At 39.9% G+C, this 16,699-nt stretch overlaps 1 protein-coding gene across 9 annotated transcripts in view; it reads right to left on the bottom strand.

The window, feature by feature from the left end:
* The window catches only part of WDR20 (WD repeat domain 20), a 47,491-nt gene extending 31,968 nt beyond the window's left edge, over window positions 1-15,523 (bottom strand). For 5 of the 9 annotated variants that reach the window (XR_012776005.1, XR_012776007.1, XR_012776006.1 and 2 more), the window contains exon 1: window positions 15,160-15,516. Coding sequence is in view for 4 of the 9 variants with exons in the window: in XM_075503601.1 (XP_075359716.1) it covers window positions 15,160-15,423 (264 nt within the window). In the remaining 5 variants the exon portion in view is untranslated. Of the gene's footprint in view, window positions 1-15,159 lie in introns of all 9 variants that reach the window. The other 4 variants (XR_012776004.1, XM_075503600.1, XM_075503603.1 and 1 more) reach the window with 3 other exon arrangements.
* Window positions 15,524-16,699: the final 1,176 nt, after the last annotated feature.

The raw sequence follows: 16,699 nt of genomic DNA, 5'->3' as shown, positions 1-16,699 counted from the left end.
AAATACTGTGATTATGAACAGTGATGCCTCCCAACTTTGTTACGAGAATTTCACCATCATGTACATGCTCGTACTTCTTTGTCCCAACATTACGATTGAAAATATTAACTGTTTCCAAAACCACTCCTAGAAAACCTCAACTTGAAGCTCTCTTCTCAACAGTTGTCACAGTCCCTGTAATCAGTAAAATATGTAAAAAGATACCAAAACCTAAGCATTTTAATTATCTCCCCATTTCAGAACAGAATGAGTTTAAGGTTCTAGAACTCCTTCAGTTAAAATATCTATTATACCAATCTAAAATTAGTAGTTCATACAAGGACGTGAACTTAAGTTATAATTCTCCCTTACTACCAGAGTATTACACTAGAAAGGTTGAGCACCTGAACCTCAAATAAAGCTGTTTATATAATACATGTTATACATTAACATTTTCCTTCAGCCTACTCCGCAGGGAGACAATGTTTTACTTTAAGCAAAACAAACTGAACACAGAAGTCTACTACCTCAGAATTTCAAAAGCTAAAACTGAAAGTAACTTGAAGCAGTTGAGAATTCTTCACAGTTCTTCAGGGTTCTTTTGTTGTTCTGGTGGGGTGTTTTGTTGTTTTGTAGGGGGTTTTGTCTGGTTTTTTGTTTCTTTTTTTTGGGGGGAGGGGGGTGGTGTGGTGACTAGTGCTCTTGAATGTTTTTCTCTACATAAATACAATCAAGAATAAGCCTTAAGAAAATACCTGCCTGTCACTAGAGTCACAGGCAGCCAAAGGGTTTTTAGCAGAAGTTTTCACTGTTACGAATATGGTGAATTAAAAAGCAACTGATTTCGGAATAGTAGAAAACATACCAAATATTCGGAGTCATTGAATAAAGTTCATGCTGCAATATTCCTTACAGACTGTCACATACCGCGTAAAGAATATATCATCTTCTGTAAAGCTTAGAATGCACTGAAGCACATATTTTAGTCTCTTAATTTTCTCAGTTCCGCAAAAGTGAAGTGTACTATAACAATTAACTCTTTCCTTAACTACACTTCATAATTAAGTTCTACAAGGTTCACTTAAGATTTATGCTGGTTCACTTAAGATTTATCCTTAGTTAACTGTAACTCCTTTCTCAATAGTTACAGTCTAGTAAGTTATAGCAGATTCATACCTCTAAAGTAAAAAAGTAATAGTTATCTTTCTGATCTCCTTTTTCCTTATCCTCCAGTAGATCCTTTCATTTCCTCCTACTCCTACAGTCTAGTCACACTGTTGCCTACACTTACAATCAGTCCTTTCTCACCTGTTTTTAATGCTGAATGAAGCATGATTCAGACGAGCTGAACAAAGATAAGATACATATAATAGATGTAAGAAACAAATTAAAATAAGGAAAATAGGTATGTCAATATCAAATGGATTCCAAGTCAAACCACACATTCTGGCACAATTCAGCAACTGTTCTCATTCAGTTCACGGGCTCAGTTAGGATACTTATTAAACACTTAGTGAGTTACTTTCACTGGGAAATGGTTTTAATTGGCTCAGCTCTGTAAGTAAAACTGGTTAGAAAATTATACCTGTTAAAGGCGACACTCATTTAAATTAGCGCTGGCAGGCTGCTTTCAGATGGCCCCCAAAACATGGAACAAACTGGAAACATTGCATGACTTAATGATAGCGTCATCTCCGAGTTGCTCATCTCCTCCCCATGCACACACAAAAAAGTTACCCGACTTGTTGGACTAGCGTTCTAGTCAGTCACACCTTCAAAGCAATTACTTTCACTTTAGCTTTGAATCTTATTTTTTTCTTCTTGGTACGGTTTTGTTATTATATCAGAAAAATGCACTTTAACAATACATGCACACCTATCAATAGCATCCTTTGAGGTTGACTGTATATACAGCTCGCCAGAGACAGAACTGCTGCTTTTGTTTTTTCATTCAAGTGATCAGACAACCAAAGTATCCTTAAAATACATCACAGAAAATTAAGTTCCCTGTTGAAAGACTAAGACTGCTGTAGCTTCATCACTGAAGTTGTTCAAATTTCATTTCTTCTAGCTTTAAAAAGATCAAAATACAGTAACACTCAAAAGTTGGCTTTACAAGCATGTTTTATGGCAAAAAAACCCAACACCTGCAGTCCCTCGATAATACTCTACTCTTTTCCAATTTTAACAGTGAAGCTTGAAGTAGAACATTCCTCTCTTTAAGGGTACTCAGAAGTACTGAAATAAATAAAATGTACAGAGACTTTAAACATACAAAGAACAAATAACCAAAAGCCTGACTAATTCAGGGAATCAGCATTAGGACTAAACTTTATTAATTGATTTACTTGAAATTTGAAAGCTACTATATGATCATTATTATTAAGTTAGAGCAAGTTCAGTTTCATGTAGATTTGTCAACAGGTAGAAGCGAAGTATAAATTCATACTGCACAATAACATATCCAGTATAGCTCCATTATACTAAGTAATATATAGGCGAGCAGTAGTAGGTTGAGTTTCCACCAGTCTACCACCCTGTTTCCATCCCCTTTTCAGCACATAAGAGGAAAAGTTATTTCTTTGCGCAGGGGGGGCGCGGGGGGAAGGCAGCAGCAAAAGAGCTCAGGATTATCCGTTGCTATAACAAAACAATGTTTTAGTCCGATAGTGTAAATTCACTGCTTGTAAGAAAAAATTATCTGTTACAGAAAAGCAGCCTGAATAATTGTACCCTGCATTGCCCTGTTGCTATAGAAACTTATTTCACTGTGGCAGTTAATTGTTAATCAATTTATATTTTTTTCATTACAAAGCTCAGTAAGAGTCAAATACAACACAGTAATGTCTGTCCAGCAAGTCAGAATTATGTCTTTTCTGGCTACTGTTGGATTTTGCAAGCCCTACAGGAATGCTGGACATTTTTTATACAGTATTTTTATTAAGCCCATAACTCCATCACGTTGCAGCATGTTAACAAAATATTACTAGAACAAAGCCCTAATTACTTTCGTATTAAAAATAAGATGTAACTGGCTGCTATTCCAAGAGCTCCAGAACAGTCTTACAGAAGTTATGTGAATAAATTATCAACCAAACGTACAACCTATGCTCCAAAAGCAGAATGAGGCCCACTGGTTTATGCTTTTTGTGGTCAAATTTAGTAACAGACAGACAAAAAAACATACTTGCCTTAACTACTGTCCTGAAGTTATTAATTTGCAACGCATCTTTCTTCTGGGGCTGAAGACATTTCACAACGACCCAACCCAGCTAGGCAAGAAGTGTTACGGAACAAGAATAGGAGCACACGCTACTAGAAAACAAGTATCAAGGACCAAATCCCTAACACAGATACACTGCAGTGAACTGATTTCCCACAATCCCATACAAACAAGGTCTACAGTATCACCTAGTCTGCAAACCAGAATCCCGCTGCAGAAGTTTTAGAGCAAGAGGCAGCATGTTCCCAATTTCAGCACCAGCTTTCCCAATAGCCTTATTTTAAAGTAAGCAAAGTATTAAGATACTTTAAGTAACAGTAAGTGCTGACAGTTGTCACTGGTACAGATATTATGTGGAAAAAAATGCCCTTTTGCCTGCTATTAATCACTTTCTTTAAAAATTACCATTAAAAGGCTAAAAGGATTTAATGTACCAAATGATCACGTAACATTGTCTCTTTCCTCAGCCTTTCCTCAAGAGTAGGAGGGAGTGACCAGACTATCTATTGTCATCTACCGATCTTCCGGCAGACAGTAGTGCTAGCTAATGAGTAACTGCCCACACCTTAAGCATTTTGCTAAATGTCCTAACAGAAGCTTGTATGAGGGCACAGAACTAAACACACAGTTAGGCTACTGACAGAACACAGCCCAGCTATTAAATCATCCCTCCCATTGATATGGCCATACTAATACTATGCAGGCTAGGGATTTCTGCTGTCAAAAATAATCATACTTTTAACCAGCACTGATATCAGCAGACCATCCAAATCTAAAGTCTCCTTTATACCGACTTGCACTGGAAGGGCCACAGCTGCAAGTCACCTACTAATCAGAGGTGATACCAATGAAGAAAGGGTTCCCAAATGACTGAAGAGAAAGCACAGCAAAAGCATTTTCTAGCACCGAAAGACTGGACTTCGAGCACTGATCTGACTAACATTCCCCTTTGGCTGGCTCTCTTATATACAAGCAAAGCCTCTATCAATTTAGGACTAACAAAAAACCATACACAGATCAACCAGATCAATGCCAGCCCAATACTTTTTTGCAAAAGGGGAATCCCTATTGCTCAGAGGGAACAGAGACATGCATGCTGCTACAGGGCAACACAGAGTTAGAGCAGCTAAGCAAGCTGCCTCTAGACTGCTGCAGTAACTTAATTGACAATGAGCACTTTGGTACTCTAACAACGAGGAAAAGTATGAATCATCTTGAGCATCACTGAAGGCAGCGTCATCTGGGCATCCGAGTTGTTCAGAACAGTTGTTTGCCCCATCTCTCCAATTCAAAAGTGCTAACATGCCCACGCTTAACCATCCCAGTTCAGTCTACTGCATTTACAAAGACAGAGTGTCTTTTTAGCATTTTGGCTAAAACACAGAACTACACTTGAACAGTCGCTTCATTGGCACAGAATTTATTCTGCCAACAGTGTTAGAAGGTCAGACACTTCATCTAGCACAGCATCTTAAAACTTTGCAGGTGTTTGCTAACTGGACATGACAGAGACAGAAGTTATTCTGTACAGGGGACCACAGCTTCACTGATGAAGGTGAGAAAGGCAGGACATCCCCATGTGTTAAACTGATGTGAACATAACTGGACAGTTTCCTTTACAGGGGATACAGAATAAGATCACATTCTGAAGTAACAGCAAGTTTTTGCTATAAGTCACCTGTTGAGCTATATAGCTAATGCTATTAAACAGCAATAATTCCCTAGTCAACCCAAGCATCTTCCTTTTACAAGCTTCACCCTGTATTTCTGAAAGTCTTCTTTGGGAAAAAAAAAACCCTCCTCCTGGATCAATATATCACACTGAACAGGTACACTTTAAAACAAACAAACAAAAAAAACACAAAAAAAAAAAAAGAAAAAAAAAAAGCCCACCACTAAACAACTTTGGTTATTTATAAGCAATAGAGTAGTAATTTGAACTGATACATACCAACACATGCAAGATGGGCTATACCTATGATACAGGTAAGAAGTACTGCATTTGCAGTATACATGGTATCAAACTTCAAAAGTGGTATTGCCTAACCATGCAACTATCCTGCCCTCATAAATAATTTTTTAAAGATACACCCTCCTGACACCCTAAGTGCAAACAGGTAGCTATTGAAGGTCTCTGGTGCACTCTCCTATTAAAAAGGCTCAAAAAAAACCCAAACAACAAAACAAACTAACCAACACCAAAAAACCCCAATGTCTAAAATTACTTTCATTTAAAAAGAAAGTCTGAAAAATAAATCCAACTGTTTGCTACATAGGTCCTAGTAGGAAAGAAAGGTGGAAATTTGAAAGAAAATGCAGACTAAGCCTCTGCCTACAGCTTCACAATACAGTATTAATATTTATTTTTAGAGCTAGTATTTGCCATAAAGACCACTAAATTATGCAAATCCAAACTTCTAAACTATAATTTAAATCTTATGAACATGATTTAAATCTTATGAACATGATTTAAATCTTATGAACATGATTTAAATCTTATGAACATGATTTAAAAAAAAAATCATTGTATAACTATTTTTCTAGAATACTGAGGAGAGTAACTAATAGAAAACCAGAAAAAAAAAATCAAGACAACAAAAAAATACTTTAACAACTTCTGCTAAAATTTCATTTCAATGATAGCTTCAAACTTGTATCAGGGTCATGCTCCATTATTCACCTCAAATCTAAAGAAAACTTGCACAACTTCTGTAGGAGTCTTAGTTACAAGAACTGTGACCAAAAAAAGAATCCTTAGAAATAAATTGTCACAGTTAAAATACGACGAGACTAAGACTTGTAGGATTACTTATTTGTTATGGTTACACTTGTAAGTCAGGAAGAGAAGACTTTTTATTTATGTTACTCAGATTTACTGAGTTACCCTTGTGACTGTGCACTCTAAAGTGTCCTTAAGGGATCGTTCCAATAGTTTATTTCACCAGACTCATGGATTTTTAACAGATAGTTTCAATACATATTGGCATCCATTCAGTCTCCTGCTCCCCCTGTCACTGCTCCCCCTTCCTTTAGGTGAAATGGAGCATTAAAGCCATAAACCAGAGTCCTCTCAAAGTTTCATGTGGTATCACTTTCCTGACAAAAATGTATGTAAACTTCCTGTAAGATAATAAGAATTACTTTTTTTTATTCCTAGGAGACTGGGGATAATGAAGTTTGTTCATAACATCCAATGTTTTCTCCCTACTTCAGGGCATTTTTAAGTCTTGCTTAGACTAGCATTTAGTCTAATATAGCACTTCACATTCTCTAGGTGTACAAAAATTAGGCATTATTAAACCAAGAACTGCTTAGTACAGCCACCTTCCAATACACGCAGAATTAAAAATGGGGGGGGGAACAAGTATTATTTCTTTGACCATTACAGCTACATGAGTACCTTATGATTAACTCATGAAATTAAAGACAGATTATAGTTGGTAAACAAACACTGAAATCAATTTGCAGAAAGTATCTATTAGAGATCTATCGTTCCATTATGAAGAGCTTTACTGAATAATGCAAGAGAAAAATCCCAACACAAGTCATGACACTGCCACTGGAAAAATTTCAATTGTAGCGGCTGGTGGTCCAGCCCACAAAGACTACAGGGCTACATTTAGTCTACCAACAGTCTGCTAACAGAAGCTGGAACAAGCAAAAGCAGCTACTTTATTTTAAGTTGCAGGGGACAAGAAACAGGAGGTATGTAGATGCTAGAAGATGGATTGCATATACGTTTGGACTTACAAGTGGGGTGAGGTAAGGAAGGAAAAATACTCGATTTCTAAGAAAGACACAACAGAATATTATTACTTTAACTTATAGTATGGCACATTTAATGTTACTGTTTAGTTTCCTTAAGCTTTCTAAGAGGACAATGGCATTATTAGGCATCATTTTCCAATAGTAATTTGTCCAAGTGTGTGAACTCATAGTCACAACAACTGAACAGCAAGTGGCCTTTGGATACATGTCCTTCAAAAGAAAGTATTTCAGATGGTTCCCTTTAGCCAGACAACTACAATAATACTTCAAACTAGGGCATTAAATTTAATTCTAGAATGTCAAACAAGACAATTATGGCTTGCAATCCTCTCAGAGATGGGTCTAGGCAATGTTTAAATAGTTTGAAGCATCTTCAATGTATGTTTTAACTAGTAACAGTTAACTGTTTTGCAGACTGTCAGATGTCAAAGCATAATGCAAGCTCCTTGCAATTTAAGCACATAACACAACCCTTTTGTAAATATTCTGACAAAGCTGGCCCACAAAACTCACTGCAGACACAGAAGTGTGTGTTACAAGTGACCGTTATTTGCATGTGTGGGGCATTATGACTAAAATTTTGTCCATCTGCAAAGAGTAAGTGCCACAATTAATGGTTTTACACTAATTTAAATTCCCCCAACTGAATTCATGTAAGTGCAGTATTACTACAAATACATTTCAATACAAAACAAACACCAAATTATACCTGCAGTGGCAAAAAAACCCCAACCAACCACACATACACACAAAAATTCACTGCCTATAAAATACTGCATACCAATTTGGGGGTTTGGCCAGCATAGCCTAGTGTTCACTCTCAAACATGCCAGCCAACCAGGCAGCCATAGATAAATTAATATTACCTTGGGGAGTAATCCTTCAAAGGATATACTGCAATAGTTTACTGAAGTCAAACAGTTACGATATAGGCTTGAAGCACAGACTAGGAGAGGTAAAAGCAGACTAATGCCACTACCTACAACTCAGAAGTAGCCCCCAGATAACCATCATCCTGAAAGCTCCATCAAGTGCAGGTATTTTGTTCTCTTCCACAGCAAGAAACATTTAACACTGCAACAGTGCCATTTTAAAACAGCCTTTTAGTCTTTAGATTTCCTCTTACTCAAGCCAGTCCTAGTTGTTCTATATAAGTCTCACAACAGAGTTAAACACTTAAATCTACCTAAACTCCTGTAATCTACATTAGCTCTTCACTATTTCCTTCAGAAGTGTCATTGAAAGAAAGGGGTTACCAAAAAAACCCACCCTTCAGAAAACTCTACAGGAACATTTTGTAACGTGTCTTGGCAGGACTTCGTACAGTCCAGCTAGAATTAAGAAAGAAAACATCTACCTACATCATAAAACTCAAGCTGGTAAGTATATCCATCCATTACACACTTGAAACAAATTTCCAAGAGACTTTCAAATACCTTCACAAGCACAGATCAACAGGTAAAGTACTACCAATCTAGCCACAATACCTCCACAGGACTGGCAAATCCAGTTCCAATGTAACAACTATTATCTACAAGATACAGAAGAAAAAACTCAGCAAGAAATTAAGGGATTTCTTGGGGGGGGGAACAAACAGCACCCTTTTGAAGAGGGACACCACATCTGAAAAACGTGGACTACGCAAATTCCTCCAGCACAGAAAAAAGTATCATCCCAGTTGCAGGATGGCACCAGATACCTTTGAGAAAAGTTCTGCTGTCTTTACTGCAGTACTTCCATTAGCCACCTTTGCCTGTCATTTCTTTGAAAATAAGAGTGATGCTTGATTCTGGTATAAATAAATATTAAAATGCAGAACACTTTGTAGTAGAATTTGACAGTCATAGTAGTAAACCTTTCTTCGGTATCAAAATCACTGAAACAAAATGGATTGTAAGCACCTAGACAAAGGGGGGAGAAAGCACACAAGGTAAACTTGCCAAAAGCAAGCACCAAGCAAATCAAATTGTTGTCTGAAAAAATAACTGGACTAGAGAAAAAGGTCAGCAGCAAATGCAACACGTGGTTTTTAAGTTCTACGAGATACCTTTCTTAATGGATGAGAGTACACATTAAATTCGTGAATGACATCAAGATTGGAAGGATTTTTTCAGTATGCAGCACAGAATTGGAAATAAAAACACTCTCTAATAAACTTAATAGAATAAAATTAAATGAAAATGCTACATGGCATTTATCAACAACAACAAAAAAAAATCGAAGCATGGATAAAAGTGGAGAGAAAGCAGCAATATGATAAGAAACAGCCTAAGTCAGTCAACACTATGAGCAGGATTCAAAAACATCAACATTATTCAATATGTTAGCAAGAACATTAGAAGACAGGCACAGCAGGCAATAATTCCCCCTTACTCTGTAGTGGAGTCACTGTGGAAGTACTGGATCTAGTTTAGGTATCACAAATGCAAGCTAACAGAAGCCAATATAGAGGAGAGCAATCAAATATTTGGAACTCAAGATCTGAGAAGAAAGGTTAAGAGAACTAGGTTTATTTACCTTAGGAAAAATGAGAGGACAAACTAACCAGTTTTCAAATATGTAGAAGCCAAAGGCAATAGTCAACTGCTCTCTATGTCCACAGTAAATATCAGTATTCGGCCTGTTGGTTTTTTTTTTCCTTGAACAAGAAGTTTAGTTAGATATTGGGGGGGGGGGAAGGGAAGGGAGAAAACTAAGCACCAAAAAAAGTTATTTAGGGCAGGCTGTGGAATTCTTGTTACTGCAGGTTTAAGAACTGGTTACAAAGATGTAGGTATACTTCACGCTGCTTCAGAGAAAGTGTATTTTCAAAGATCTTTACAAATCTCAGCGTTTTTATAGCTCATATATGCTAGTGAAACATACATATTTTTTGGAGGCCTGATACAGCTTAGTGATCTCTAAATATAGAGTAATATAAACTCACCTTCCCACCACATCTTGAGAAAATTTGCTGGTTTCCTCCACAGATTCCAGCTTCCAATCCAGAACTGTCTCACACTACTCTTCCCAGAGCAATATACTAAGCACAGTGACAAATGTCACACATTATCATTCTGTCGTTGATACAAGATCCTAGATGAACAGTCTACAGAATGAAAGTCACCACACCAAGGATAACACTTCTCAGCTGGACAACAAAGACTCCAGTATCAAGCCAGACATAAAAAAAGGTAATTTAGAGAACTGCAAAGGAAGGAATCCTACATGTCATCGGTATTTTTACTGATAACCAGGACCTACCAGTATGCTAACTCTTAATATAAGAAGTTGAGATACAAGATTACTTTCATCTTAGTACAAATACAATTATTTCTAAGCCACTTGCCCCCCATAAGGTTAAAAAGATAGTCAACAGATTCTGCCCTCCACCAACCTGAGCTTACCACCCACATATGTTTCTACTCCAATACCATTACAAAATACTGTAATATTCTAGAGTTATGGACAGACTGCTGCTTTAGGTAGCTTCAGAAAAAAGTAGAACTGAAGACAAAGCCTCTTTTCATGAGAGAGAGGTTCCAAAAACAATGAAATAACCAATGTTAGGAAAGTCTGCCACATGTTAACAAAGAGAGTAGTCAGAATTTAAATACAATGCAAAAAGCTTCACATAGTGTAATAAGCTAAACTACACATTCAAATTTCATAACTTCTCAATATGTTACGTAAAAACTAGGACTGTGTACCTTGCGACACTATTGCTAATATGCACCTGTATATGACTGTATTGCAGCAACAGTTGCAGACTAACTTGCCCAGAAACCTTCACAAGATACAGAGAATAATACATTAATTATCATACACACAATTTTTTGAAGGAAAATGCACTAGCTTCCTAGTAGAAAGGGAAACAAATTTGATAGTTAATGTCAGCAACAATCTAGAAAGCCTTGTTTTGTCAGCCATTCCTAAGGCAAGGAAGATGAGATAGTGCTCTCCTTTTCAAGGCTAACGAATCAACTAATAAATCATTGTGCAAAGCTAGCCATAAACCATATTAAAGTACCCCAAGACTGCCTCATAAGCAAGAATCAAGTAACAGCCCTCACTCCCGATTTGGGGCTGCAGGAAAAGGCAACCCATCCAAAGCATCAATGCATCATAGTTTGAGCAATAACTTTCGAATTATTACCTTATAGCCCTATTCCATGAAGAAGCAAATCCCTAAAATAATAGAAAAGACTTCCTGTAACACCTATAACTTGCTTAATCAAAATTAAGTAACAATCCCCCAAGAACAGATCATTCTGAATCTGACTTAAGGCTGAAGCTTTATTCAGGTGAGACCTCATAGGGCAGCGGATCTGATCTGACAGCCCAGGCCACTGAAGGGCCTTCCCTCCCCCGCAACCCCTTCTTTGCTCTCACTGTACCTGCTAATATCTGACCCCAAGATGAGACAGTTTAACTCACCAAATCAAGAGAAAATCTGCCCAGAAAAACAGCAAGTATTTTGCTGCTGGTTTAGCAAGCTGAACTAGCTCAAGCAGAGGCTGAGCACTGCCAAAGACAGCAAGGAGACAGAAGCACACTGCCAAGAGGATACTGTACTGCTAGACCATCGTTTTCAGCTGTCAACTAGATGAGTTGAGTTCATGAAAATTTACCCCTTCTCTTTAACAAGGGATCACTGTATACATCTAACCTTAAAGCCAAAGTTAAGGAGGAAAGGGAAAGCCCATTGATACTCAGTACAGTTGAGAATAATTATATACTTACATAAGTAAAGCAACCACATCTCATTCCATCACAGCTTAATTTCTCCTTACTAAACTATAGGTTCATTCCTTTTTTCAGTGGATCCAAATCAGAAAGCAGCAGTTCTGTGGAAGCCTGCATTGCGTTATTAACACAAAGAGAGCTGCATAAGTTTCATTATAAAAATAACAATGCACTGGCTCATAATTGATGTGCTTTCTATGACATGGAAAACATGGAAACATGGTAACATGTTTCACGGTAATGGTAAAGTTTAGTGGTAGCATGAAACTGTAAAAACTCAGCTTCCTTTTTAAAGAGGTGGAGAACAAAGTTGGGAGAAAATTCTCTAAAGACAGCTTGAAATGCTGTCCAAAACTCTCTTCTGTCTCTCTACCAAACTATTATCATTGTCTATTAGTGCTTCCATCTCCACACCACTGTCCTGGACGCTGGACATAACTTTTCAACCAAGTTTCTTGGAAGAATGATCAAGGTTAAAGAAACATTCCTGGAAACATTTTTTCTTTATATAGGTTAAATATCCTAAACAGAACACACACATTAGCAGTCTACTTAAAAAGATTACTTACAAACTAAATGTAGCAGATGCAATGTATTTAGGATTTAAGGGAAACTAAAAGAAGAAAGCTTAGCATCATTGATTTCAAGAAATATCCTCTTAAGTGGCATCTTTGACTCAATATTACATTATTTCTTCTTAAGTGTCATTCATGGCTTAAATGTGACTTTTACTTGATGTGTACTGATCTGCAATGGATTACTGATGCAAGAATTATCTCAGTATGTAACAGACACGGTTACTTAAAATAAAGTTCTGGTGGTTCTTTCACTTAGTAAAAATATTTCACTTAGTAAAAATAAAGCATTTTCTTAGCAAGAAAAGAAGCGGACCTTAAAAAAAGATAAAAAAGACAAAATCATAGCTACCTGACATATACACACAGCACAGCTTCACTAAATTCAACTCCTACTCTAATATTCTAATACGACTTAGCCAAAATGAAAATTATAGTCTTAAAGTAATTAGGGAAATTTTTTAAAGGGATACTTAGATAATTATGAACTAACAGTTAAAATTGAAGTTATTAGCATCTGTATGATGCAGAGGATCACAAATAGCTTGATCTTCAACAGATAAAGTTGCTCTCCCCCTCCTGCCCCCAAGAATAGGAAGGCATGCAGAGTTTGATAGTTTGTCCAGATTAAGCCAGAATGACATACTGTCAATTCAGGTAACAATAGCTCTCTCCCTTTTACGATAGCCACAAGATATAACTCTTGATTCAGAAAAGCTCAAATAATCAGTTGAAAGACTGTCAGCCTGTTCATATGTCAACTTTGTACATAGACAAAACAATGACTTCCAACTGAATAGTTTCAAAGTAAATTCCAAAGAAGCAAGTATTACAAGTTTAAGACAGACCATCTTCCCCATTCTCATTTGAAGCATTTCATTAAGTGTGTTTGAATAGATCTCAGCTCTTTCTCTAGTTCACTTTACTAAAGTTAATGTATTATACATATAGAATATACAGTGTATTTTAAAGTGTTAACACTGTAAAAGGTCATTGAAATGAATTCCATTCTAACAATGCGTATGTTTTACACTAGAGAAAAAAGTATTTAACACCGTAACAGGTATGCCTCAAAGCTCACAAGTTAACAGTTTGACAAACTAAAATTTTCACAGTTACTGTGTATCACACCAGCAGCTTTTAGCATCTAAAAAAAAAATTAAAATACTCAGCTCAAAGCGATTTTTATAAGTTGAAAAAGTTATTCAGTTTGCTATTTTCAATGAAGTTGCAGGCTTTATATTTCTATTTTTCAGAAGTGTGGCAAGAGATGACTAAGACAACTTGCAAGAATCACATGTACCATTACTAAACTACATAAAGCCCTGCTCTGTAGTCTAAGTGAGAGAACTCTGCAGTTACTCTGTGTGGAAAAACCGAGAATATATCAGAAACCAAACATGGTAATAATTGAGGATACAGATTTTCAGAGATATTGCCACCCACAATACCTTGTAAATAGTAAAGATAGCAACTGCTTATAAATAGCAAGTAGTTTGATACAAAATACTCATTACATGCTTAAAGAAACTATTGTCCAAGTATTATTTAAAACATAACTAGATTATTAAAATTCATTAAAGGGTGAAACTAAAATGCACACACACGCTTTTCCATATAATTATACAGGACATATAAGATCTGTTAAGTCACAGCCAACAGATAACCACGTAGGCTTTATTCTCCAGTTGGTGCTTACATTTTATACAGAGGAGGAGTGACAGGGGCACTAGCTTAGGACATAGTAGATTCAGGTATAAATCCTTGCTCACCCACAAGCTTCCTGCACAGCCTTGCGTATGTCACTAGTTCTCTCTGCCTTCATCCCATGTTGAATGGGGGGCTAAGAGCAGGAAGATTTCAAGGTACTCACATTATGGCAGCTGAGTCCCAAGTATGTGAGATAATGAACATCCACTTTTTGAAACACAAAATAAAAAGCTGACAATCATTATAGCTGTGTTTATGTATATTAGGAGTGACACATGTTCGTTTGGCATGACAAATTCTGAATCCCTCTCTAAATCCCATAAAATCAAGGACCTTAAGAAACAACAAGTAGAAAGGGTTTGTTCATAAATATGGTGACCTGAAAGATCAAATGCATGCACTTAGTCCTACATCGAATAATGACAGGTAAGGAGTCTCTCTCAAGTGCATCAATAGTTCTTTCCTGTAAAAGCAACTTTCTCTGTGTTAATTATCTGACATTTAAAACTCAGCTCATTGCACTGCTCCCATTTAGAAACAATTCTAAAATCAGTCCACACTTCAAAGTCATGATAAAGGCCTAAAATTACAGTGAATACTGTAGCCATTCAGTCAAAGCTAGAAAGATCCCGGAAGCAGGGATCTGACACCACCATAATCACACCGGGCATTAGTGTCCAGCAAACTCAGACCTGAAGCAGCAGGTGAAGGAGGCCCAGGGTTGCCTTGCCAATGGAAAGCCAACGCTCCTTCCTGCATGCCAAGGAGGGCCCAAGCAATCGCATCCCTCCAAAGGGCCCCCCCACACACATCTACCGTTGGTGACACCGTATTTGACGTAGCCCATTAGTAGTGAGCCAGCGCCGGTCCCCTCACACAGCCCTCCAGCCCAGGCCTACGCTCCCCCTCCCCTAACCGCTACCCCACAGGCCAGTTAACCGAGAGAGCGACTGAAGTCCCAGCCACAACCGAGCGCCAACCGAGAAGCTACCAGCCCCAAGGCCACCCCGGGGGCGCGGAAGGAGAGGCGGCCCGGCGGGGCGGCCTCTGCCCCCCACCCACGGCGCAGCCCCCCGCGGCGGGACTCCCACACCCCACTGGCAGCCGGCGGACCCTCGACGGGCGGCGGGCGCAGAGCCCCCGCCAGTCCCCCCCAGCCCAGCGGCCGAGCCCCGGTACCTTGCGGACCCCCTTGTAGATGTAGAAGTAGAGCTCCCGGCCCACATTGAAGCAGAGCCGGTCCCCGTTGCCGCTCTGGTCGTTGACGTTGACGAAGGAAACGCGGACCGGGTTGGAGCCCTGCGAGTTGAAGGGCACCCGGTTAGGCCGGCTGTACTCCGAGTGGCTCAGCAGCTTGTACAGCCCCTCCCGGGTGGTGAATTGGGTCTTAATCTCGTTCATCTCCTTCCCTCCTCCCTCCGCCGCCATCTTGGAAAGGAGCATTCATCCTGCCCCAGTGCCCGGATGTAGCGCCACTGCGCAACCGCCGCCGCCGGCGGCGCTCGAGCGGCCCTGCGCGGAGGCGGCCACGCAAACGGCGTAAGGGGGAGGAGCGGCGGCGCCTGTTTACTGCGCGTCTGCGCACGCGCCGGGCTGCCTGCCCTTGGAGGGGGCCCTCGCGGGGAAGGGGCGGGGCTTGCGGGACGGGGGGCGTGGCGCCGGGGGCGGGGGCCACCCAGCGGGCGGGGGTCGCTCAAGATGGTGCCGGAGTGCGGTGCTTGCGCTGCAGTGCGCGTGCTGTGGGGGACGCGGAGAGAAGGGGTCGGGCGCCGGCTGGTGGGTGTGAGGAGAGGCTTTTCGGGCCCACGGGGACCCGTCGCCTCAGTACGTGGGCGTCTGACCCTGGCAGCGCGTGGGGTGAGATGGTAACCGCCACCGCCTGAGGTGCCGAATGGGAGTCGGAGAGGTGTCCGTGTGCGCTGGGGCAGCGCCGTTTGGTAGGGGTGATGGCTTCCAGGTGGGAGCCTCCACCATGGGGCAGCCAAAATGGGGTGCCACCACCCTGGCTGCCTTTGTAGGCTCGTTTGCCTTGGCCCTGGCCAGCTTTGTCCACAGGTTACTGCCAGCGCACCTGCCAGCTCCTGAAAGCCTGGTCAGATGGGGTTGCTAAACCCTGCTGGGACAGTCCCATGGGTAAGGCAGTGAAGAGACAGCAAATGCAAATGTGCAGCTGTACTTTGATGCTTCATGTCAAGGCCACGCTGCCCGTGAAGGAGACGGTGCCACCGTCCTTCCAGCTCTACACCAGCCTCTAAACTGCCAGCTGCACGCAGAGCCAGGCTGGGGAGTTGACCTGAAATGTTAACCTGAAAAACTGGTTGTCAGATAACTCACTTCATTGTTCTGATCATCATGCAACTATACAACCAGCTGTGTTGCACGGTGAACCAGATCAATGTCAGAAGGAAGTGGCTCAGGGTTGGAAAGGATTGTTTTAACTGGGCAGGGAAGCAGGACTGTTTCTTTTGGCAGCAGTTTCAGCTTAAAGAGTTTGTCTAACTACAGCCTCATGATTGACTCAAGCTAACCTAAGACTGGTCTCCAGCTGTAAAAAAGGGCTTTGACCTCTCCTCTATCTTCAGGTACGTATTTCCATTACTTCTCTTGCATCAGTTCTAGTAGTCATGCAACCAAAGGGTGAGTCAGATCCACTTGAAAACTAACACACACAAAGAAATGTGGGGTTCTCAGGTAAGCAAACTGTTGATCAGCTACCAGG

Source organism: Mycteria americana, chromosome 5, assembly GCF_035582795.1.
Source record: "Mycteria americana isolate JAX WOST 10 ecotype Jacksonville Zoo and Gardens chromosome 5, USCA_MyAme_1.0, whole genome shotgun sequence".
NCBI classification, from domain to species: Eukaryota; Metazoa; Chordata; class Aves; order Ciconiiformes; family Ciconiidae; genus Mycteria; species Mycteria americana.
This window is presented reverse-complemented; position numbering and strand designations above follow the sequence as displayed.